Source organism: Penaeus chinensis, chromosome 5, assembly GCF_019202785.1.
Source record: "Penaeus chinensis breed Huanghai No. 1 chromosome 5, ASM1920278v2, whole genome shotgun sequence".
Taxonomy (NCBI): domain Eukaryota; kingdom Metazoa; phylum Arthropoda; class Malacostraca; order Decapoda; family Penaeidae; genus Penaeus; species Penaeus chinensis.
The window spans coordinates 9428101-9454839 of record NC_061823.1 but is presented as its reverse complement, the minus strand read 5'-3'; the positions used below and the strand labels follow the sequence as shown (position 1 = coordinate 9454839).

General features: G+C 35.1%; 1 protein-coding gene across 2 annotated transcripts; it reads right to left on the bottom strand.

The window, feature by feature from the left end:
- Positions 1-3548: 3548 nt before the first annotated feature.
- LOC125025655 (ectonucleoside triphosphate diphosphohydrolase 1-like) lies at positions 3549-26739 on the bottom strand. 2 transcript variants are annotated; one of them, XM_047613763.1, is made up of 14 exons: positions 26622-26739; positions 15854-16018; positions 15614-15734; positions 15139-15243; positions 12565-12692; positions 12336-12453; positions 11229-11376; positions 9670-9838; positions 9320-9441; positions 8572-9067; positions 8055-8187; positions 7413-7531; positions 6983-7182; positions 3549-5016 (listed from the first exon to the last, which is right to left on the bottom strand). In XM_047613763.1, the coding sequence occupies exons 2-14, from the start codon at positions 15965-15967 to the stop codon at positions 4971-4973; spliced, it is 2019 nt and encodes a 672-aa protein (XP_047469719.1). In that variant the 5' UTR covers positions 15968-16018; positions 26622-26739; the 3' UTR covers positions 3549-4970. The 2 variants fall into 2 exon arrangements, with proteins under 2 accessions (XP_047469719.1, XP_047469722.1); XM_047613766.1 differs by lacking the exon at positions 15139-15243.

The following is a 26739-nucleotide window of genomic DNA, read 5'->3' as shown; positions in this document are numbered from 1 at the left end:
GTAGCAGAGCAGGGTGCATGAAAACAATATTTTGCAGCACCAGGATTGGATGCTGCAAAAAAAAAAAAAAAAAAAAAAAAAAAAAAATAATAATAATAAACACATTCGAGTGAGATCGAAACAATGAGGTGATATTAACACTTTACCTTCAGTTTTTAAAGAAAATTCTCGAGGTTGTTTAACATATTAATGCCGAGATTAACAACAAAGTGAAGTGTAAATACTCCACCATTTTCCATGTTGATGATATCTACATAATATCCTCATTCACGGAAACCATAGAGCAAATTCGTAACATATTCTCAGCAAGGGCGCCTTTATATGGATTGATAACATCAGCTGAAAAAGACATTGCGCCTCAGTCATCTGGGAGTCGGTGACCCGGAGCTCATTAGGGATGTGAAAAAAGCATAGCGGCCGGAGGAAACCGTTCATTTTTTTCCCAAGATCACGGGATCGATGGATCTCACATACAGTCGGGCGTAAATCTTAGTGCTCTGCAGCTTGCATTGTCAGAATGGCAGTCCAGAATGTCTGCTGAATGAGTTTAAGATAAAACGTTTTTTTTTTTTATCACGGGAGCTAAATAGTTAATAATAATATCATAAGCCTATTTGACATTAGAACAATTACGAAATATTTCTGTCTTACAGAGTTAAAAAATATAGTGTAACCGACTTCTGGTTTCAGTAACATACTATATTCTACGTCTTGTAATTTTATCCCACACCAAAAATATGATTAAGGAATGTGTTTTATGCAGATTTCCTCCCAAAGACGATTACTGAATACCTTAAAACTGTGTGTGTATATATATATGTACATATATCCTACACATGTGATTTTTTGCAATCTACATTATGATAGTGTAGTGTGGTTAATCGCCCCGCGCGACGTTATCTCTCGCGACGGCGATCATCCTCCCCTGGTCGGGCAAACTGCACTTTCCCGTCACTGCGTTCTTCCACCTGCCGGATTCCACCCCTTTTACTCTTATCTTTAAATGTTTCTAGCCTTGATTTTCGTGTTTTGTTTGTTTTAGTTTACCCTTTTTTGTACATTTTCTTTGGTTTTCGTTTCACTTTAATTAGCTTGCTTTTTACTTTTTTAATTAAAGTTCTTTGTCGGCAGCTCTAGTTTTAATTATCTTTTAGTTTCTTTGTTTTAATCAATTATATATAAATCATATAAATGTTTTATTGGCCATTTTACAAACATTATTTTTATATATTATTTTACTTATGTTCACTATCGTGATTGTTTCATACTTTTCTCATTTAAACAAAATTACCTATCATTTATCAATATGGGCAGGGTTTTTTTTATTTGTAAACCTGTATAAAGGGACGTCACCGTCACCCCATCACCCCCCCTCCCCCCCAATGGCCGCGAAAAATAAACCGTTCAGTTTTCTCCTTAACCGGCTTGACGCCTCCGGAAGCTACAAAAGATAAAGTTAAAGTCTAAGGTATCTTTGCCTTGCGTATAGGAGCTGGATGGGGTCATGCTTTTATATAATAATAATCATTTATAATTACGAGTGTTTTTCTTTGTTTAGGTTTTATGATTTAGTTTTACTTTAAATTTATACAGTTTATTTTTGCTTGATTTTAATATCGTTTTTTAAAGTGAGTTTTCATTTTACATTTATCACTGCTTATTATGGTCTTAATCCATTGTTAAACGTAATTCTCAAAGATGGTATTAACTTCAATTTTTTATTACTTCATTGCGCTGCGGTTTTATTGGGTCATACTGGAACCAACCCACGCCAAAATAAGCTCCTCCTCCTCATGGGGCTTATACCAGGGGTTAACATAATCTACTTTGATTGCGTAAGGCGCCCCTAGGCATAATGGAATGTTGATACGCCACAATAGTGATGCTAAAAATGGTACTAATAGCAATATTACTACTGTAGTTGTAAATTGTTACCGATAAAACAGAAATTGATAGCAATGATAAGGTGTCAAAAATAATATAAAGGCAAGAATAATGATATTGATAATGCTGATGATAATAATGATAATGATCATGACAGTAACAAAAATAAAATATGATAACAATAGTAATAATACTACTGTTGAAAAAAAAAAAGTATTAACAATAATAATAATCATAAAAATAATGATAATAAAGTGATAATAATAATAGTAATGATAACGATCACAAAGATGATAATGATAATGATAATAATAATGTTAACATTATTATTATCATTACCATTACTACTACTATTATTATTATCATAATTATTATTAATGATGATAATGATAATAACGATAATGATGGTTATGTTCTTTCTTTCTATCTGTCTATCTGTCGCTGCCTGTGTCCGTCTTCGTCTCTGTCCCTATCCCTGTGTTACTCTCTTTGTCATACCTTTCTTCTCTCTCTCTCTCTTTCTTTCTCTCTCTTTTTCTGTCTGTCTACCATTCAGTCAGGCAATCAGTTACCCTCTCTCTCTCTCTCTCTCTCTCTCTCTCTCTCTCTCTCTCTCTCTCTCTCTCTCTCTCTCTCTCTCTCTCTCTCTCTCTCTCTCTCTCTCTCTCTCTCTCTCTCTCTCTCTCTCTCTCTCTCTCTCTCTCTCTCTCTCTCTCTCTCTCTCTCTCTCTCTCTCTCTCTCTCTCTCTCTCTCTCTCTCTCTCTCTCTCTCTCTCTCTCTCTCTCTCTCTCTCTCTCTCTCTCTCTCTCTCTCTCTCTCTCTCTCTATATATATATATTTCATCCTTTCAGCACGGCTCTCACACCTTAGGAAGTGGATAGTAGAAGGGGTTGGTGAAGGGACAGAGGAAAAAGTAGGAGGGGGAAAAAAAGACTATGCAAAATTTGTTGAGTCGAGGGCTGAGTCCCAAGGTTGGGGAGTTCCCCAGCATTGGGTCCCAGTTTCTGCCTCCTAAGCCCCCTCCACGACAACAAAGGGCAAGGGATTGGGGGGGTTTTGTTGGGATGGGGTAGGATTGGGTGTAGGGAGAATATTAGTAGGAGTAGAAGAAAAAAACATGCAAAATTAGTTGATGCGAGCTGAGGACCAAGGCAGGGAGTATCCTCTACTTTGGGCCTCAGTCCCCATCTCCTAATCCCCCCCCCCCCCACAAGAAGCAAAGGATTGGGGGGGGGGGGGGTATGATCACACCATTAACCTTGAGAATAGACCTAGTATTGATGGTTTTCAACTGATCCTCCTTGTTTGTTAGATTTAAGTATCTAGAATACAGTTTATCATAAATTGTTGACAACTATATTTCTGTATCAAAATGTGTTTTGGGTATCCTCAGTTGTCAATTGATTTTCGTTTATCAAATCCCAGTGTAAAAGTAAAAATAGCGTGCAGCTCTGATTCACAAATATCATTTGAAAATGATTTATGTTTTTTCTAATGGCTTCTGGTTGACTGAGAATAACCATCTGATTCTGATGTATGACTGGAGAAAATCTTAACTGATTTTACCACAAAGGGTTTTATTACTGATTTTGGCTAGAAGCAATTGGTTCTCTTTTTGTGTTTCCCTTTAGGAAAACTATGGGTTAAGAAAAGAAACACCATATCAATTTTGCAGGAAAAAATAAACTTTTACTGATAATGTTCTTTTATGATTTTGTAAAGAGACACCCCAGAAATGTGTTCTTTTTTTAAAGAGTTTACTAACAAATACTATAATACAGATCACAACAATATAATTTGTTTCAAAAACATACATTAATAACCCATAATTCAGTATTCTGTATCTTAAAGCTTACTTTGGTTTGAATATCTATAGGCTTATATTCTTTGCATCTTAATTTTTGTACTTTGGAAATAAATATTTTCTTTAAACAAAAACACCCAAGAGTTTTTTAAACTGAATTATGGATTTCAAGTGTACATTTCCAAAATAAACAAAGACAAAGAAGCATCTTCTTCTAAATGAAAATATTTATGACAATGCTCTATTTGGTAACTACAAAGACTCCCTTTCCTAAACTAACAATATCTTTTATCAATTGTTAGTGACTGTATAATTCCAGGTAAAATTAAGCCATAGTGCTATAATAAAGCTATTTTTTAAAGCATGCATCATAATTTTTTTATTCAAAATTACTTAACGTTCCGAAAATGCCTGCACAGGAAAGAAAGAGTCAATGAATCTCCGTAGAATTTCAAATTCACAGTAAATAATGAACTTCCTTCATTACATTTCAATTTCGTAACATACCTTTCAAAATATATCCTTCATGGTTCTACAATATCTCTTTCCTTACCAAGTTTATCATAATCCTTGTAAGAGACTAGACTTAACTTACAATGTAATCTCAGCATGAAAAAGGCTGGTCATCCAACAAACAAAAATACATTTTTTTTAATATATGAACACAAATTCACAACCGCAAATCTTTATATTTCTACCAGCTGTTCTCAATACCATCATTATGAAGTCATATCAAACATGCTGAACACAACTCCCAAAAAGTATGTAAACCTTACAAACACACTTTACAGAAATATCTGACATAGATATCTATGAATTGTTCGACATTTATCACAACAGAATAGATTTTGAAGGTATCCATTTCAACTTTCAGTAACTATAAACAACCAAATTTCTAAGGAAGTAGCATTTAGATATCTATATACAAGAAAAATATACTTTACGTAATACCAAAACGAAAATTAGAGCATACACCAAAAGAAAAAAAGATACAGAGGGACTAACGTTTTAATCCTACAGGATATATGAGGTATATATGAAGTCTAGTAACTGAAGTTTTCCAACAAATTTAAGAACATTTTCATTTACCACATACGAAAGACAAATGGAGTTCAAAAACAGGCACACTATCCCCCAACCCCAGCAGACAGCTCCAATATTTCAAAAGCATCCAAAAATCTCATCTGGAAACCAAATGCTTTTACTGTTGAACTCTTCAAATATTTACCAATGTCCATGTCTCTTATCTCTTAAAAAATGCCGCAAGAAGTTTTCCTATCCTCATATAAACCTACGGAGTTCATGATCAAAATGGTCTGCAATTACCCTGCAAGGAGGAAACAAAAGACATGAGCAACTGCACAAGCCTTGTGGAATAGTCACTCTGACCCTGATTTTAATTTCATCCACATGCTATGCCAAACTTATGTATAATCACATTGTATATTCTTTTGCAAAGTCAGTTTCCAATGCTGAATTATAACAAAAAGCAACCATTTTAAGGAAGTAGCAGCATAAACGAATGCTTTACAAGCTGCAAGGAAAAGCTCAGCACAGGTTTTATGTTCACAAACTAAAACCAGGCCTCTACATTTACCTGATCCCCTAAATAATTTGATGAAAAACGTTTTTCTAGCACCAATCTTGAAAAAAATCCAGGCAATACTAACATCTCTACCAGATATTTTTGGGGGGCATACAAATTGGGGTGGAGTAAGACAAACAAAGAAGTTATGGCATTAATTTAAGAATGAAAAAGGCAAAAGAAGACTCTGTCACATGTGTAATCATTAATGTTTCTGGTTACATAACCAACAGTTTCTATAAAAATATAATTTTTTGTATATAAATGATCTTACACATGCAGAAAAACAAGTAGATTATTTTTTTTTTCTCTCCAAACAACAAAAACCAATGATGGAGACTGAATATATTCATCTCTATAAATTGCATGTACAACCCCCCCCCCCCCCCCCCACACACACACACCACACACACACACACACACACACACACACACACACACACACACACACACACACACACACACACACACACACACACACACACACACACCACACACACACACACACCCCACACACACACACACACCCCACACACACACACACACACACACACACACACACACACACACACACACACACACACACACACACACACACACACACACACACACACACACACACACACACACACACACACACACACACACACACACACACACACACACACACACACACACACACACACACACACACACACACACACACACACACACACACACACACACACACACACACACACACACACACACACACACCCCACACACACACACACACACCCCACACACACACACACACACCCCACACACACACACACACACCCCACACACACACACACACACCCCACACACACACACACATACACCCCACACACACACACATACACCCCACACCCCACACACATACACCCCACACCCCACACACACACACCCACCCATGCACGCACCCACCCACGCATGCACGTACACATATACACACACATGCACATGCATGCATGCACACATGCACGCACGCACGCACGCACATGCACAGACACGGACACACACACTCTGAGATTTAGAACTTTCTTACTTGAGTAGTACCAGTTCCAGAGATGACTTAAGTTGGTGGAATTCAGGTACAATCTTTTTAAATATTATTTATAAATTCGAAAGCATATTAGCAAGCAAGCAGATTACCATATTTCCACTAGACTGCTTTAACTTCTGATAATGAAGAGAAGATAAATAATCTATTTTATAGACATATAGTATATATATATATATATATATATATATATATATATATATATATATATATATATATGTATGTATGTATGTATATCACAGGTTCTATCACTGGACCTAAATTCACAACCCCTAACTTTTAAGGTACTAGTTTGCATTATCTATTTTTTCTATGAAATTTCTCTTATTATCCTGTTTACTTGAATGATTTACCGTCAGCTCCCTGAAGACATAATGCCTTTGAATCTCTGACATTATAGATAACTTTTTATCACTTGTGATGTAATCCCACTAATGTGAGTTTCATGCAATCTGATTGCAAGGATGTGTCACTGAATTTAAGGTTGAATATACATGCATCTTAGGGAAGTGGAATACACTGCAAAGGGCACCACCTGCTACCCAGAGCAAAAGGTAGAATTGACAGCTAGTTGCATGGCACATGAAATAATACAAATGCATCTATGCTTGGTGAGAGTCACACCTTTGATAAGAGGCACTGTGCCTCCTGATCTTGATGGAGTGACGTAGGAAGAGTATGCCGCTGAAGAGGAATGCTGAGAAGAGGAAGAGCAATAGTGAAAACGAAGTAGCAGTCAGAGGACGGTCTGTGTGAGCAGGAGGGAAACTGGTGGTCTTGTTCAGCATGAAGCCCAAAGGCCATTCAATATCCATGTCCTTCACCTGTAGATAAAAGTAATGATAATTCTAAAAAAAAAAATTACTGAATTTTCTCTCTTAATATTTAGAGTGAAAACATTTTTATAAGTGGGAAAACACTAAAGGGACATTGTTTGCATTAATTAGATCCTTCTTCATGCTACTTCAAGTTTGCAAAAGAAGCTTTAGATCAAAATGTATCAAGTGCTTATCCTACTGATAAACAAAAAATCATAAAATGTAAAATTACAAACCTGATGACTGAATTCTATATTACTCCATGATGAACTGTCAATACCCAGGCCAACTGTTAGGAGTTTATACACATACATGCCATCAAAGCACAAGTCTTCCACAATATCTTTGTCCACACCTGATGGGGGGGAAAAAAGACATCATATTCATGAGAGAAGCACTATACACAATTTTTCAAATAATAATGAAGGTATGAGATGTTTTCTATTTATTTATTTTACCAATTTAATCCCCGTGAAAAAGTGACAAAATCTATGAAATCAGCTTTGTGTTCACCAGGTCAGCTGCTTACTAAAAGCCATGGTAGATTTACTTTATCCATCCATAGCACATCTTTGCTTCTGACTTACAAGATTTGAAAGTTATTGCTATTAGCTCTTTTTCAGTGATGCAAATAGTTAATGAATTTTAAGTTACTGGAAAAAAAAAAGAGCCCAGATATATAATATCAATATTTTAGAAATTATTCTACTTTGCAGCACAAATTTTGACATGAAAACTATGGTCATGAAATTCTCTCATCATGTAAACCTCCAGAATCCTAACATTATTACAGCTCTAAGAATATATAAGTCAAAGACAGAGGAAACCACTCATTTATCTTGCATATCATAATTCTATTCATATTCAACTTGTCTTACCAGGATAAGCAGCATATAAGGCTTCTGACTCCAGTGAGCACACACGATCCACAGCAACCTTGTAGTCATCCAAGCTAGCATCTGACTTCACTTGTAACAGCAGCATCAGATGGTAAAAAAGGCCAGAAAATGCCTGAAAAAAATATTGTGACTTCAGTTCTTCTCAGGAAAAAGCATTAAAGTAGTTTCAAAGATTGGAAAAGATTCCTGTACTCTTTAACTGAAAATAAACACTTTCTTATCCACTGGACAACTTATTTTTCATACTTAACCCAATGGCGCCGGGTATAGCAAATTAAAAAAAACTCTACGCTCTGGCGAACGGCGGCAGCGCGCCGACTCTGAGCGCGTGATATCGGTCCCTCAAGCCGAATCATTGCCTCGGGGCGTTTTGGCCAGCGCCGCTGCGGACAGCCGCACGCCGCACATCGTGCGTATTGTTATGACGGCAATAGCCGTGACCCGTCGCCATTGGGTTAACTGTATATATTCACAAAAAAGTCAATAACATACTAACAATCAAGTCTCCAGACACAGAAGGAACCAGCTCTGCATTCATGCAGTCACCATATGTGAATGTTTTCTTGCAAAACTGAAGATCAAACAGCTGCTCCATTTTTCGATCACATTCCTTGGCATTGCTAGACCCCTTGATAACCTGAGGTGCTACCTTTGTGTCACTTTCTGAAACTTCTGATGCTAATCTCAAGGCTTCTTCTAGATCTTCATCATTTCCTTTTCCCATGTAATTTTTGAAAATCTTCTTCATTTTGTTCTGGCTCATTTTTGTCATTGAAGCTAACTCAGGTTTTTTATCCCCAGTGAGTGTACAGGGACCATTCAAGTCCAATTCAGATATTTCATGACTTGCTCCTGTTGGCAAACAAGGGTCCACAGGAACCTTTGGGTTGGATGAATTCCCTCCACTGGTCTTGCTCTCAGTCAACAGGAGGAAGGTGTGGCGATGCTGGGCTTGTCCAATTCCATAGCATAGGAAAGATTGACTCTGGATACTAAGTGTAAAAGAGAACAAATATAAGTCAGATATATACTGAGAGATCTACTAAATGGTTAAAATATATATTAACAAATACAAAGTGCACACTGAAAAAATGGACAAAACTCTTCTCTTTATTCATAACATTAACTCAAATTTAACCTCATTCCTCAGTTCCTGCACCATTTTTGGAACAAAATTTCTAAACTTTTACCATACCAAAATATGAAAATCCTATGGGGAAAAAACAAAACGAAAGTACTCTTACTTGTGGGTCTGATTAAATAGAGTAAGGTTCCTGGTCGTCCAATTTCCACTCTCCCTAAGAGCTGAAGTTATCTGAGCTGAAGCTCCACCCACATCAAGTGCAGCTTTGGTTGATGCTTCTGCCTGCAAAAAAAAAACGGGGTTAACATCTTAAAATGCACTTCATGTTGGAATTAAGAAGGTTAAAATGTTCAGATACAAATGTCTTCTAAAGTCAAAGACATGTTTTTATTTTTTTTTTTATTTTTTTTTTTTTTTTTGTTTTTGTATGTTGTGTCCTAAGTCAAATACTATAGTCTAAATATCATACCATGATCTTCGAAAAGGAAGAAAGAAAGAAAGAAAATATACCTGCTTCAGAGAACCAACAAGATAATTAACTGCTATCCAACCACTAGTGCCTTCTTCATAACCTGGTATAATTCCAATGTCCTTGTGTTGTACTTTAAATGTTGAGTTTGTCTCCAAGAAGTCCCTTAATGTTGTTAGAACTGCAACTGCTCCTTCTGGATCAAAATCCCTGACAATAGAAATGTGAACTTCAATACATAATAGATAAGCACTTCTATACCATAGAATTTAACTTTAAACCCAAAGTCAACGGGCATGGCACGTACATATATGCTATGTCCAGTGTGAGTTTAATTTATTAATTGTTGTTACACATAGATGGCTCCACTTGTACTAAGTTACCAATGAGCCAATTATGAGTACTACTTGTCTTACTTGTTTACCCTTTTCCTTGATTCTCGAAAATATGTTATGTCATCTCATACTGCCGTTACTAATGTCAATAATATTGTAGATATTATAAGGTCTATAATAAAAATAACACTATTAATGTTAATAGTATTAGTAAAAAAAATATTTTCTCACAAATTCAAGGAAAGGTGAAATCAGGTAGATGCAGAGATGCAGAGATGCATAGCCATCTATGTATAGAGACATTTCACAAAATATTATAAAATGAGCACAGCATTTTTCTGGCAACATTTGGATCATAGCAAAAAATTATCACTAATGTATGGTATTAAATCATTGATCAATAGGCAATCACACATTTAACTTCAACACTTTGTGACACAGTAAGCTCTCGGTCAGAGCCTTTCTCAATGGCAAGAGAAATACCCTCCTTCTTAACCCACTGACCTCCCTTCTTAGTCCACTATAGTTTTTTGTGAATTTTGTTGTACAAGTGCTCAGCCATCTAAGACTCGGCTCTAGTGACCACTCGTACTTTCCCCAAATTCCTTGAAACTGAATTTTTATCTTTCCTAATGAAGATAAATGTTATTAAATACAGTAATTTTTTTCCCAAAAATCAAGGAATAGTAGGACTAATAGTTGACTCCTTGGTGAATAAGCACTTGTGGCGCCATCTTTGTGTATAGTTAATGAATATACTAAGATTACAGTGACCATGACATCTCATCCATAAACAGTGGGTTAAATTCTTTCTTTTGCCTTATAATTGGCTAAAATTTAAAATATACATGCCTAAAAGTTTGGGTAATAAGTCTTCCTAAGACACTGCCTTCAAAATTTAAACTAAATCTCATATAGAGGCCCTTTATATACACTTAAAAATTTACTTTCTTCAAATGGCCTTTTACTAACTCTGTGATAACTATTTCAGTTAATGGTTGTAAAACTATTATGCACATCCTTTTGCTGGTAGTGATAATTATAGGCCTAGATGTCATGGCAATACTGACAGGGTCAAGAGGATATCCCAATGATAATGGATGGAAGCCCTGAAATCACCATGACACATTTAACCGGAATTTAGCTTTGTCAAATCCATATATATTTTCTTAAAATATAACATTTTACATATATATCAATAAAGAAAATAAGTGCTCACGAAAAATATCCAAGGTAATGGATTTAAAACCTTGATTTTCTCTCACCTGAGAATCCTCATACCAGCTGTAGCCCCAACATAGAAGGGAGTTTCCTTCCGCATATGATTTGGCACTTGATTTTCAGCCACACTAAGACACTTTCCTAAATATCTACCCAGATCATTGGCATGGGCTGCAAAGTTGTTTATACCACCTGTTTGAAGGAATTTTTATAGTGATAAAGATGTTTAATTCAGGACTTGATAGTCACTACAAATGTTGAGAGAGGGGAGGGAGGGAGGGAGGGTGGGGGAGAGAGGGAGAGGGAGAGGGAGAGGGAGAGGGAGAGGGAGAGAGAGGGAGAGAGAGTGAGGGAGAGAGAGTGAGGGAGAGAGAGAGGGAGAGAGAGAGAGAGAGAGAGAGAGAGAGAGAGAGAGAGAGAGAGAGAGAGAGAGAGAGAGAGAGAGAGAGAGAGAGAGAGAGAGAGAGAGAGAGAGAGAGAGAGAGAGAATAAATTTGACATTGAGGCAGCAATCTATTGTGGTAGAGTTAAAATGTGCAATAGTAAGATTATATGTAACATTAATACAAGTTTCTTAGTTCTCTTTGGTGGATATTCAATATTTTCAATGAACTGTACTCAACCTATAAACACAGTAAAATTTTCCATGAAGTCAGGCAAGGAAAGGAATACATTGATGTGAGCCATTCCATACTGTGTAATTGTCCAATTTTTGGTACTACATGCAAGACCTCATTTCAGTGATTGGAACCCTGAATCATGACTTAATGAGGTGCTAACAGATGTCTATCATTATTCATCATGATATGATAGTATATCACCTATGGTTAAAAATGATGGTACGGCATTTTGAAAGATTTTTTTTTTGTCAAGAAGTGTTAAATTTTAGAAAGATTTTTTAAAAACTTAATAAAAAATTGCACACAGTTAGTGAAACCACAGAAAGGGAGCATTTCTATTCATACAGCTAGCAGATTTAAAAAGTTAAGGGACCTTTCAAAATTTTGTTCTGATTCCTGACATCATCAAAATAAAGTCTTATGAATAAAAAATCAGTCCAGAAAATATATTATATGTATTTATAAAACCTGTATCTTTCAATATATCACCAAAAACAGAGAACTTGAGAATCTTTTGACCTCTAAACATACCTGCAACAAAACATCTATGCTTGAGCTTAATGTCTGCAGTTCCAAGGGGTTTGTCACCTTTCCATGTGAAGACAAATATTTCACTGTGTGATGATCCTGCATCCATTACCACACCAAACTGTTGGAAAAGAGAAAACAAAGATATAGAAACCACAAGGAACAAAATAACATTCCAAATAAGACTCTTTCTCTTTCTTTCTAAATTTACTACAATCCACTTAAAAATTACCTTCTGAGGAACTATGACAGGCTCAAAGAACAGCCACAGTATCACTACAAGTCCCACAATGCTGATCAAGAGTGACATAATTGTCACAGTCCACCAGCTCCCAAAAGAGAAGGTCTGCTCTTCATCATCTGAAACAGAAAGTATTACATCTTACCACAAATTAAAATCTAAAATTCTTATATGGAATGCTGTTCTCCTCAGTAATTAAAAGTTCCAAGCATGATGAAGTACTACTAATTAAAATCCTCTCTTCCACAAGTCCCCAACATTTCCATTTTGTCCACCAGTTTCTTGCTATGCACTTCATTCCCCCTCCTTAAACAATGTCTTTTTCATCTATAACAAAGGAACTTATCCATTTCAGCATCACTCTTACTCGCAATCTTCTTTGAAATTCAATGTGTATTTCAATCCAACAACTGTGACAAACAAACCTTGTAGCACTATGGAGTGTCTGCTATCTCCTATTTGCTCTAGTGATTTCAGTCACAGATCAAAATTCCTCCAAGTGTACATCATGCCTTAAAAAACATGAACATATGTTTTCTGGAACTATCATTTATTGTCATTTACTGAACACCAAGAGGGTGACCAGATTCCTTAATGGAACACTTCTCAAGTTAAATCAATAAAGCACCTCTAACTATGTAATTAAATCACTTATACATGAGTTAACCCATTGGATCCAGGTGACTATTCGTCATGTTGTGAAAAAATTGGTTGTGGGCTAGGTGATGGGAATAGGTTGTCACAGAATAATCTGAATATGCTGTGAAGAAAAATTTGGCAGAAGGCTGAGGTAATAGGAATGCCCAGTGGGAATGACTTACCACAAAGCTCTTGGTAGAAGATTAGACACAGTGGGCACTTATCAAGGGGCTCTTGTATTAAAAATGAGTGAAATGCACCACCTGTGAGCCAGGGCTCGAAGAGTGCTGGCACTTGGGAGAACGCTATTTCCATGCTCATGATCCTATTAATGCCCACAACTGGTGATCAGGGCCTACAAACCACACACGTAGGACAGTCTTCTATAAGCTTAACAACCACATGGGCCACAAGCAGCCATGAGGCACCCAGATCCAATGGCTTAATAATATATGTTGTGTAGTTATTGTTTTAGTGTTAATGAAGTAATAGAATTCATTTTCAGCAATAAGAATTAATTTCAAGAATATCTGATATGTTTATTTGTCCCATTATCAAACTTACTTAAATCAAATTATCCCACACTATAAGGGTTGTAGCACCTAAACATGATACTTTATCACTAGTAAAATACTGTGAATATTATTTACATTTCAGTCTATTACCAAAGCAAGAGCATGGATAATACACAACAGCTCCCCAGGTCTTGTCCTTAGATGATAGTTTGCAGACTGTATTCTGTGCTTAATGCCCTCCTTTAATGATGGATTGTGTGTATTTGTAAAAAAAATCTGACTTTCTTCCAAGTCTGAGGCATAAATATCATAGTTACTCAGTGTGATTATGTTCTTCCTCATGCATATTTGAGTATAACATAAAATGTATAATATATATAGAAATATTAATGGTTGTGGACAACTTGAAGCATTTAGAGTATATTGTTAGGATTACAAAATATTATTAGAAATATAAAACGCTAACATGCCACACGAGGTACTCGTACAATTTTTTTTTATGTTATCGCAGATTCAATAGTCCTTCAAGGTATGATCTGTGTTTCCTACAACTCATTAATCTCTTTAATGGGCTGTAAGTTTTATTTCATCTTTGCACAGTTCAAAACATTTCCTTTTCCTTTTAATGCAATTAGGGTTAATCTTTCTTCACAATCCATGTTAAACTTATCATTTAAGGCCCTAATTTTTAACAACTTTTTCTTCGTGCCTCTCTAAAAGCAAAATATTGTAAATCACTTCTTTGTTTTGATAAATCATAATTTTTCCCTCTTACTCTTTCACACACAAATGTATTATCTTAAAGGTCATATTACTCAACATAATATTTGGCAAGTTTAATGATTTGTGTGGCAGCTGTTTAGAGTCAGTGATTCTTTTACTATAATGAAAAATATGCCCAGCCTGCATCTTGGAAATTAATCAAAAATGAATATGACACTTTTCTTTCTTTACTTGTATTCCACTAGCCTATATGGCTAATATGGCCATATGGGCTGGTGTATATTTAGACTGAAAAGAAATCACTCATGCATAGCAACAAGCCAATTCGTTATACCAGCATTTGTTTAAAATCCATGTTCTTGCTTTTGTGTCTATGTAATTCTGTTATATACCAGGATAAGTCAGTACACTTTAAACAAAAAAATTCTAATAATAAGTTGGTGTTACAGAAAGGGCTTTTACAATCAGTGTATTGATGTAATATTCTACATCTGATATAATCAATAAATCAGCTGCATTATCACTGTGGATGTTTCTATATCCTATAAAGCATGCAAACTTGCACAGCACATTTAAAAGGATGGATATATTAACCAGGTACATGTAAATAAGATCTGTTAACAAGGTGTATTTAAACTGCATTCCCCAAACTGTGATATACTAGAGAAAAATATATAAAAAGACTTACTCTTGACAACCCTATATATACGACTCCTTTTTATCAGTTGTCTTACATTGCACATCTGGCAATCACTCCAGCTGAGAGCAGAGGCCTTCTGTGCTGCAGAAAAGTCTATACAAAAATAAGATATTTAAGAATATAATTTGAATTTTCTCCTTTCAGAGTCAAATTATGACTCTGGATTGCAACAGAGGAAGTGTCAAAATTACTCAAAAAGTGTTACAGACCAATCAATTCATTATTCTTTGTTAAAATAAATAACCTTACATGCAAGCCCAAAAATGTATATACTTTTTAACAAAACTACTATACAGACTTCCTCATACACCCAGACATTAATAGATTTACTTGAAGCAATAAGTACAGGCCTGTCAAGAGAATATCAGTCATAGTAGTACAAAATTATCTACTTCTACTAACCCTCTGAATGACAACAATCAACACAAACAGAGGGCATAAGAGATTCCTTTCCTGGGCATACCTGAGAGGCCAAGGGTGAGAGTGTCCCCATCCTGAATGCTTGACTGTTTTAATGTCTTGCGTGGGTCGAGTGCAAGGTTGTCGCTGCTCCGCATCACATATCCTGGGCATTTTGGAGCGCCCTGAAAACAAAAAAAGGTTGAGTCCCCTGAATTGTTTCCAAAACAGCTATTTCGTTATATTCAAATCTCTAGACACACACATCCATACTCACACATACACGTACTAAGAAATCACTCACCTTAAAATTTAAAAACTTATCCAGGATATTGCCAATTGTGAGAGTTTCAGGTACATTTATAACAATGTGGCCCGAGGCCTTGCCACTCAAGACACTCCATACTGTGATCTTCATCTTGGCTGATTCTTCTCCAGGCCTTTGCTATCTCATCTCTCACCCCCTGACCTAAGGGAAGAGAAGGAAATATGCTTAATAAGGACCTTTTATTCTTCTTCTCCCTTTTCACCAGATCATGGATATGATAAATAGGTGGGGTTTCCTAGACCTGTTGCATAAAAAAAAAAAATGAAAATTACACTACTGCAGGATGAACTCCAATCAAAAAGATTAGTGGCATGTTCAACCTTTCATAATTGACTATTTTGATTTTTTTATCAAATTAACCCACTGTTTATGCATTTATGGATTTTGTTTTGTGTCCTGTTTTATATATCTGAGCATAAATAAGTTTTCTGGAAACCATAAAAGAACCAATGTAGTAAATTAAATACAGCATTCACAATTTCTATATAGTTTACCGGAAACAAAATGTGGGAGTCAAAACGTGAACAAAAATTGAATTCACAGCTTTAATATATACCAGAAGAATGTGAAAAAGATCTTGAGCATTCATATTGACAAAAGCTTAAAAATATGGCATTTCACTAATTCTATCTGTAATATACAATACTAAACTCATTTCCCTAAGATAAAAACTTAGTGACAGGTAGTAGCAGTTTTAGGCGGTTGATCATCAGATCAACTGCCTAAAACTGCTACTACCTGTTACTAAGTTTCTATCTCGGGGAAATGTGTATTTTTATTGACAATGGTCACGGCTGGTCCATTGAACATGTCATTAGTCACCAGCATTTAACAGTGGATAATAACTGGAGGTTGGAATGATTGCAAATTCCTGTTTTATAATTCTTGCTTTCTTCAATTTCTTCAACTTTGTAATGGTGGTGTTGATGATTTCCAATCATAACATGAAACCCTTTGATTGATGGTTGATTTGCTATTGCAGGATGAGTCCAACAAGTCTCACATTTTTCTCTTTTTGCATATGCCTCACTGTATCTAGGAAGAAACCTGCATGCAGACTATTTGTATAATATTCATTTTCATTTATCTGAGAAAGGTCGAAACCACTAATGTAGTTTGGCTGGACAGTTCAGCTGCTTATTACAACAGCTTTTTGAATGCTCTCATGATGACTGCATTGTTTCAGTTTGAGAGGTATTAAACTGCATTTCACCTGCTCATGTATTGGGCTCTTAGACGATCAAGAATTTATAGCTTAGTGATTTGTACCACACACAACTTATTATGTATTTATAAATAATGTATTTATAAATATAACCTCTACATCCAATAGATAAGAATGAAAACTTAATGATAAAAGTATATCAGAAAAGGTTAAAAGAAATGTAAGAAAGATTTAATGAAAAAAGAAATATATATATATATAACACATGTAAAAAGAGAAAGATAGGTACTCTTTCTATTTTCAAGGGCAGTTTCATGAAAGAAACTATTTAAACAATTCTAAGAGTTAACAAATCAAGAGTGCAATGTAGTGTGTTATGATCAGAAAAGTGAGAAGCAAAATAAAACAAAATAATCAAACCAGTAAAATCAAGAGAAATTGACCTCATTTGTATTTTGTTGCAAGTCTAATTCTAATCCAAATAAAAAAATAAATTTAGGCGATAGTTTTACATTAGGCAGTATATCTGATGTAACATTTATAATGCCCCTCCCCCCCCCCCCCCCCACCCTAAAAAGACTACAGAACTATTTTTGATTCTAGAATTTAAGACAATTCAACATCACCAGAGCTGACAATATCATGGCACACAAACACAATTTCCAATACTGATACAATTTTATCATTTCTTACAGTCTAAGTTTGCAAATATCTAAGAATTCTAATCAATTCCCTGTGTTACAGAACTTGAATGTTCATGAGACTAAGAGAGATTAGCAAAAATATGCCCTCTCAATAGTTGCATCTCTTGCTTTGCTTTTGCCAAGCATATGTACTCTGGCAACTCAAGTCTGAAACAGATTCATTTTTATGTCACTTTATAAGCTAATTCTCTTCTTTTATTTACCTTGAGTTTATCCCTACTTATCTACTGATCATTTTCCTTTTTCTGGCTGAAAATATGAATTAAAGTTATTATTAATTCTTTAATACAAACATTTGGTGGACTTTAGACAAAAGTATTAAGATATCCTTATGAAGATGGCTCTATCTGCTATAAAAGAAAGAAAGAAAGAAAGAAAGAAAGAAAAAAAAACAAAAAAAAAAACATAATTCCCTCCCCTCCAAATGGAAATAATAAAAACCATGACTTGCCCCACTTGCAAAAAGGTGCCCTATGCTTATTTATGCAAATGAGGACATTTTATTGTGTAGTAATACATACAGGTTATGACGTCAAACTTTGGAGAAAAGGTATGGATGAGGATGAACATCTTCACAGAGCAAGATATTCATTCTCATGAATGAATACCTTTTCTACAGGTATGAATGAACTCATCAAATTTTAAAGTCATTTTAACACTTATGGTAATAATTCATACAGGACAGTAATATGAAGCATTTACAAATATCATTTACATACATTCAAAGTTACGCCAGACTTCTGTAATGAAGTGTAAGGTTTAAGAAACAAGCATTATAAGAAATAGCCAAATAGACTTGGAGATCTTTGTGCACTTCCAACTACAAAACAGGGGAAAGCCTACATGATTCTTATTTTCTCTTTCTTCTTTCTCTTCACTGTTGTTCTTCTCTTCCTCCTCTTTTGATGTGTATCAGACAAGTTCCCTGTGCTGCCATTCAAAAACAATCTCAAACAATGATACCACATTATATATTATAAAACTCTAATGATAAATCAAGATTCCTGTCTGTTCTACAGAAGAGCTCACACATGTTGGGGGTATCAAAATTGAATTGAATCTATATCACTGAGAACAACAATTTACTCTGTTTTGAACTTTGTACTCACGAATCAGTAATTTTTAGAAGCAAGAAGCCAATAACAAGTGAAACCTTTGTTACAATCTATTTGCCAAATTTCAAGACTTACAGCACCTCTCACTGCAATTATCGACACCATACACAGGAGTAATCGTTTGTAAATGAGTGTTATGCGTTACAAAACTAGATATTAACGAGAAAAAAATAAATAAAAATATCGACAAGAACACTAAAATGAAATTTAAAATTCAGTCTCTGATGCTGTTGACTTACTAGTGACCTTAATTATTACCATTTTTTTATACTCTGACGTCTTTTTTTTTTTTTTTAATGGTGGGCTTGAACCAAGGCTTTAGCACAAAAGTTAGAGGACTTGACTCAGGTAGAACAATTTAATAATACACACTTCTATTAATTACCATTTTGTTACATAAAGCTATTACTCTCCTATAAGCCTATAAAATATCATCACGCATGATTCATGATGATGACGTGAAGCATGAGGAGGAGGAAGAGATGGAGGGAGAAGGGGGGGGTGGAAATTGAGGGGAAGAGAGAGGACAAAAAGGAGGAGCTGGAAGACAAAGAAGAAAAGAAAGAAAATGAGAATGAGGAAGAGGAGGAGGAGAAATTAAAGGACATAGAAATAATAGAGACACATTCTTCTGTGATTAGATATGAATATCTATGACTTTGTTTCCTTATAATAACTGCAATTATCACAAGTGCCAAAATCGCTGCCTCAAGAATCCCCTCTCATATATGAGTGAGCCTATGACTTCATCCCTCAGTTCTAAAATTCTTCAACAGTTCTAAGATAGCCTGTAGTTAAATTAATGTAACCATATCACTTTCAAAGATAAGGATAGAAAAACATTTGAGGTTCAATATCATTCACAAGTCGTCATTGCTTATCATTTGTAACAAATCAATAACAGACTAGAAACACTGTTGTTAGAAGAAATGAGATACGAGGGAAAGACGAGCTCAGTATTTGTATCATGAGAAAGGAAGATAAAGAAAGAGGATGTTAACAATTTCTGAGGTAGATAAACTACAATAACAAGGCCCTAAAGTTACTTAACATGGATTGAAGACTAACCACCCATTTTTACAACCTAATTCTATCACTGTGACAGCAATAATAAATACTTTTTACGAATACTGAGCTTTCTAAAATATTGAGTTACTTCAACCTCAGTAACCTAATGAGGATAATACTTTAGAACACACACACACACACACACACACACACACACACACACACACACACACACACACACACACACACACACACACACACACACAAAAAAAAAATCCTTACTAATGTTTATTTATTCTATTAACAGTTTAGACCCTAGAGGGAGCAATTCATCAACCTTGCCTTCCTGCACAGCCACAAAATGCATTAACTCTTCTGTATGACCTTGGCCAATCTTAATTTCGGGTGTTTGTAATTTGAATTTACTCATCTTTTCAAAGAAAATAGCGAATCATGAGAAACCTGTGGAAGCTAATGATATTAAAGGTGTTCTGAGGGAAGGGGGTACCAGGGGCATGGGTGTTGATTGTGGTAAGAGGGGGGAGGGGGGAGAGGGTTGCACATGCATCATAAGCCTTCTTAATTCATACCTGCCAAGTTCATTTACATAAAAAGAAGTGGCTACTCATATGACAGGGTCAAGGAGACAAAGACAGACAAAAGCATAGGGGAATAAAGATATCGGAGGGAAGTGTATATGCCATAAATCATGAGAATTTTTCTTATACTTGTATGTTATCTTACCCACTTGTCAAGGGAGGTGTCATGAAGTACTCAGGGAGGAGCTGACAGGGTACAAGGGAATGGTGTAGCAAGAAGAAACTATAGTCTATTTAACTGAGTAAACTCTAATAAAAAATCAAAAGTAGCTACAAACAATTGCATGTTGTTAGACTTTATAGGTTAAAAGAAATATTTTACAAACATATTAGCTTTATACTTTTCACATCTTTAACCATTAATTTCTCAATGGTTCAAGATAATTCCTTCCTGTCTTGCAAGAAATGCATGAAAAGAATCACAGAATACGTTTCCCTCAGGTGGTGCATTAAATGCAATTACTGTGCAGGATCTCTTTCCCACATTGACCCAAGGAGACATGTAGTGTTGATTATCACATTTCTGTTTCTTTACTAGGCCTTACCAATATGACCACATGGGTTATAATGACAGCAACGCATCATATTTGTTAGACAATGTCCCTGAGTACTGCTAGCCTTCCATTTTTAGTAATTCTGACAATCAACCAGAGAAAGTAATTATCATATACCAAAAATGTTGAAACAATAAATAAAAATAACATTTAGAAAAAACAAACTGCACACCAATATACAATCATGAAAGGATTATGCAACTCCAACTAGCTTGGACATGTCGATCCCATAAGCTTCTGAACATACATAGCCAACTCGAAAAAATGCTGAAGGAAGGATGATACGACAACAGTCACTTGACCAACAAGCAACCTATTGTAGTAAATCTTCATGCAAGATCGAATACATCACTTCCCTTAACTTCAGCAGTCCCTCCTCATATTTATTTCAATTTAATTTCTTCATCCCCACTACTTTTGCTTTTAAACTTCACATCCACTCTTGTAAATGTACCATCAGTCCAATTATATGAACAAGCAAATCACTGCACTGTGCTTACAAAGTCTGCAAATATCAGCTGTTTGTCATTCACAACAGCTTTGCCAATATTCAATTTACATATCTATCATTTTGTCTGTAGCAACAGGTGCCTCTCAAAATAATAGATGATGATATTTGTAAATACTCTAGACTTGAATAGCTGACTGATCCCCCGCCCCCTTTAAATTTGCTTTCCAATATTTGCAAAAACATGTATGAAATGCATAATGGTCTTCAGTAACCTCGTATATCTACAGCTACATAATTTACATGATATATATGGTATATCTAAAGTAATCAGAAACTGAAAAAAATTATATTTATCTGTTTGTCTCTGTCTGTCTGTCTCTCCTTTCTTTCTTTCTCCCTTTTTCTTTTAAAATAAAGATTTCTTAAATGAATAAAATGATTGTAAATTTTACATCCTTTACTATAAAGGATGTAAAGTATTGCAAAACTGCCATCCTTCTTCACATCTGCAATTTGCTGTGTAAATGCTGTGCTCATTTTCTTTTCTTTTTTTCTTTTTTTGTGTGAAATGTCTCTGCACATAGATAGCTCTGCTAGTGCTTAGCCAGAAAGGAGTCAATTAGTAGACCTTGTGACCTTAACATACCTGATTTCACCTGTCCTTGAATTGGCAGGAAAAACTTTTTTTTTTTTACTGATGCAATGAATACCAATATAGTCATGATAATTACTATTGACATTAGTAACTGCAATATAAGATAAAAAAATATTTCTGAAAATCAATGAAAAGGGCAAACAGGTGAGACAGGTAGTGCTCGTAATTGGCTCACTGGTGACTTTGTACAAATGGAGCCATCTATGTATAAGAACAATTAATAAAATAAACTCACAGTGTCATCAGTTTTGGGTTAATATATGATTGTGAGAACACCAATAGTAATTATCATTTTACTCATGATGATAATGATATTAATCAAAATCATTATCAAAATAATTACAATCCAAATAATAACACTAATAAAGAAATATGATAACCGTAACATTATATTTGTTGATGGTGTCATTGGAAATGATGTCAACAACAGTGATACTGCAACTGATAATAACAGTAAAGTAACATTGCAGCAAATGATTTGTTTGTATATATAAGAAGATATCAATACTTCTGCATTATTTCCTGCTTCCTTTCTCAGAGACATTACACTGCACAATATTCTCTCACTGTCTCAAGTTATCTTTATATTTCTGTAATTCTAAAACCTTTTACTCAACTTATAATTAAGTCTGATTTAATTTTTCTTTCTTTCCTTCTTTATGCAATGAACAGGTTTTGCACTGAAGATCTACAAAAGAACTGAAGGTATTTCCGAATGGAGCCGTTTTCTGTTTACAGAGAATATCTTAGATGAAGAAGGAAGTAGGCCTAAAACTAACATAAAATGACAAAAAATTAACCCTGCAAATGGCAAACTTAATCATAATGGAATAGCAGTTTAAGTTTTCAATAAAGCATTCATGTTCTATGCTTGTGACGTCTATTGCAATCTTAATATTCCATGTGCTTACTTTCACTGCACCTGCTACCAAAATTACATATGCTAATAACCTCTTACATATCTGTGATTTTGTACATAATGGTAAAAAAAACGAAATATTACGAACCCATGGTGACTTTTGAAGACCCTAGTAATGCGTCTTTTTCTTGGTTGTGTTTGTCTTGAACTTACTTATACCTTGCTTTTATCGGAGATGGAAAGCATACAGTCCTCTGTCCTATATAGTAATGATCCACTGCTTCTGCACTGTATTCCGACAATTCTATAATTTTTTTCTTGCCAGAATATCTTTGGTGAAGGTTTTGTTAAATAAGGAGTCTTGTACACATTACCAACACTTATTTTCAATTGTCAACATTTAGAAGACCCCAGCACGTCTGCAACTAGCCTCATGCAAATTAGAACAAGTGCTCCTACATGGCCAACAAACCTCCAATAGGTGATTTTTAGTACAAAGTGTGGAGGCTCTAGCAATCACCTGCGCCTGTACCATGATTATATTGGACTTCAGATAGTAGGCCAGCCATCATAGGTCAAGGCAAGTTTCAAGTGGATTTGGTTAGAACACAGTCAATATAATCATGAGAAAAGGCAAGTTTGGGAAACCACTCCGAATCCTTTGTAAATATTTACATTTCCCATAAACGATAAGTCAACAACACCAAAGCAAAGATACCCTAGGAAAGTACAGAAAAGAATTATAAATTACAAGAGATTTTGAAGAATACACTGCTTTTTTTCTTTGCTACATTATTTTAACCTTTGACTTACCCACTGCCTTGAGCAGTATTAATTTTGAAACAAGGACCAGGAAGAATTGGATTTGCTCAGGCTGGGACAACGTAAAGTGATGCCATGGCTTCCATTCTTTATGCTTAACCATACATATATATAGCAAGACAGATGCAAAAGAACTGATTTCTTATTTGATTAAAATTGCCTGGGAGGTTTAGAAGCTCCTGATAGAAACCAGAGTGCCGAGCGGTCATCTTAAATTTTTGGTCTACAGAAAAAAGACCTTCACAGACAAGATTTATAATTCCTTGTGCATTCTGCAACAGTCAGAACAAATCTGCTGTTAATATTTTGTGTAAACCTTCATTTTTCAAGTTAGCAACAGCAACCCATCCCACATGCTTGGGTGCCCTGAGGGATATCAGGGGTTTGAGTGGGGAAAGCATGACAAAATATATAAAACAAATTTGATTTCTACCCTAATGTAAAATAAGATTGTATAGACCTAACAATGTCCTTTCATTACAATCTGCTCATGGTGTAATGTATGCACAGCTATCAGACTTGCCTCTTCATCTCACGGAACTATGCTATTAGGGTCAACAAACATCCTCCATGTAAATTTTGGCAGAGCAGAGCTTGACTTGGTCTCTAATTTGATGACTAATCTCTCTGATGTATAGTCAATGTATATCTTGTACCAAAAATACAGCAATCACATGTAGAGGACAAAAAGTTGTAGTCATCAGTATAAGAAACAATCAGACACAACCCTTAATACCACAAAGAAAGGAAAAACATTGAAGTACGCCCACTCAGAGCCTAAGTCTAGTCAGTGCTCCAGAGTTTCAACCCAAACCTGCAGTGTATACTGAGGCACTGCCCTCCACTCAGACAGTGCCTGAAACTTAGATTGCTGAATAGATATTGTGACATGGAGTTGGGGATTTAGTCTCTGGCGAGTGCATCTGTATTGTAAAGATTTACCCAGGAGCTATCTTTGAAATGCCTTTAACTGGCAAGTTGGACAATACATTGAAAATATGCAACAAGAAAGTCCTTACTTATAGCTGGCCTGTTGATTTAAAAGTAATTTTCTTTAGTTCATAATTATTTTTTCTAAGGGATGGCTATTTTCTTGACAAATCTACATCAGTAAAAACACAAACACATTCAACTGTTTACCAATGAAAGATGAAGTTTGAAAAAGCTGTTACAAGTACCATAATTCTATATCACATAACTCTACTATTATCTATTGCTAAAGGAAATCTCAAAGTCGGGTCATATTTTGGATTTCATTAGTTTATCAATTTCAAGTACTGACAACATGACAGACCTACTCTCAAGCACTAAAAATGTAGTGCCTTCTCCAAATGCACAATAACTTTCAAAAGTTTTCAATACAAGGGTATAACTGATTTAACTAAATACTGAATTTCCATAGTGACCTTGTAATCATACCAGCCATTTCAGTAAGTTTCAAAGTAACCGGTAGTTCAATAATAGTTGGCACACCATATTAATACACTAATATCAAGAAAATAGTTGTTGTAAATAGTTGGTAAATGGCAATTTAGCCATTCATTATTACACAATGACAAGGCTAGTATAGGACCGAGATGAGTGATATAATGCTTTAGAAGAGTAGTTTATTTATAATTTAGGGCCACACACGATGCACATGGCCATAGTGTTAAAAGAGAATTGCCTCAGTTTTTATCGAGCATTTAGAAAAATGTTTATTAACCCCAAATGTCAAAATAATTATGAATTCATAATATACACTCTTATCCAATAAACTCTGAGGTCTCTAAAACTGCATCCAAATGGGTGTTTGGAAAAACGGGAAAATAATAGTTATTCCTCTGGCTATAAGTCTAGTTTGTAAAAATAATTCTGTAAGAGTATTTGTGCCACTTCATTTATATTTAACCTGGCAATGCATCAAACAGACAATTATCTGAAAAGTTTACCCAGGCTAAGGTGAATATTGCTGTTGGGTACAGATAGATAAGGAGCGAAGGCATGTTCCAGATTATAAATGGTTTGAGTACATCAAAACAGATCTAATTTGGATTTGATTTGATTACACCAAATGAGGTTGAAACATAAAAGTACCAAAGAATATTATTCATAAAATGGATCTACTAGATACCAGAGACCAATGAATGATAATCATAACATGATTAATTACTTGAGAAAGATATTCATCAGGATTAACTAATTACTCAAGAACTTTTTTTCATAATTCTGATCCACAAATGACCTAAGAACAATATTCACAACACAGATGCACTAATTACTAGAAGGCACTAATATCCATGACATCTCCAATGGTCTTGCTTATCCTTGACCAATACAGAACACTTGTACATAAGCATTTCAGTCTACCTTTCCCCGTTGACTCAAGACCTTCCACTTTAGAATATAGTGCTTCAACCTAATATATAAAATATTGACGATATAATGTGTTAAAAAAGAAACTTGTTGCTACAAAAAGTTAAAAGACAATACTAAAAGAGTGAAGTTTCTTTTATATATAAACGGCCATATAAAAGCCCAACTACTGCAAATCTAGACAGTAATAAGCACACCCTAATAACGGTAAATCTGCAAAGCGTGAAAAGCAAGAATAATTGCCGGCAAAATTTAACCTAAATAAATAAATGCTTCATGAATGACGGTTTCTCACACGTTCCAACCACGTAGAAGATATCCCTTTTAACCAATACTCTGTACACAACAGTCTTTAAATTCATTTACCTTCGGTAGAGTAGTTATCTATTGTACCGTCTGAAAAGAGAAAGTTTCTTAAAGTGCTTCCTTGGACACGAAAAAAGCTGAAAACACAAACCTCTCGCAGGTCTTGCCCTCTCGGAACGTTATTGTAAACAGGATCAGCTGAGAGGAAGAGAACATGATTGGAACCCCTGTGAAAATATTACTCCCAATATTTAAGTTCTTTCGCTGAG

Coding starts and splice junctions, on each gene's coding strand:
- LOC125025655 (XM_047613763.1), bottom strand. CDS start 15,967: ATGAAGATCACAGTATGGAGTGTCTTGAGTGGCAAGGCCTCGGGCCAC. Junction 12,693..15,138: donor TATATATAGGGTTGTCAAGA/GTAAGTCTTTTT, acceptor TTTCTGTTTCAG/ATGATGAAGAGCAGACCTTC. Junction 11,377..12,335: donor GCATAGATGTTTTGTTGCAG/GTATGTTTAGAG, acceptor TCCTTCAAACAG/GTGGTATAAACAACTTTGCA.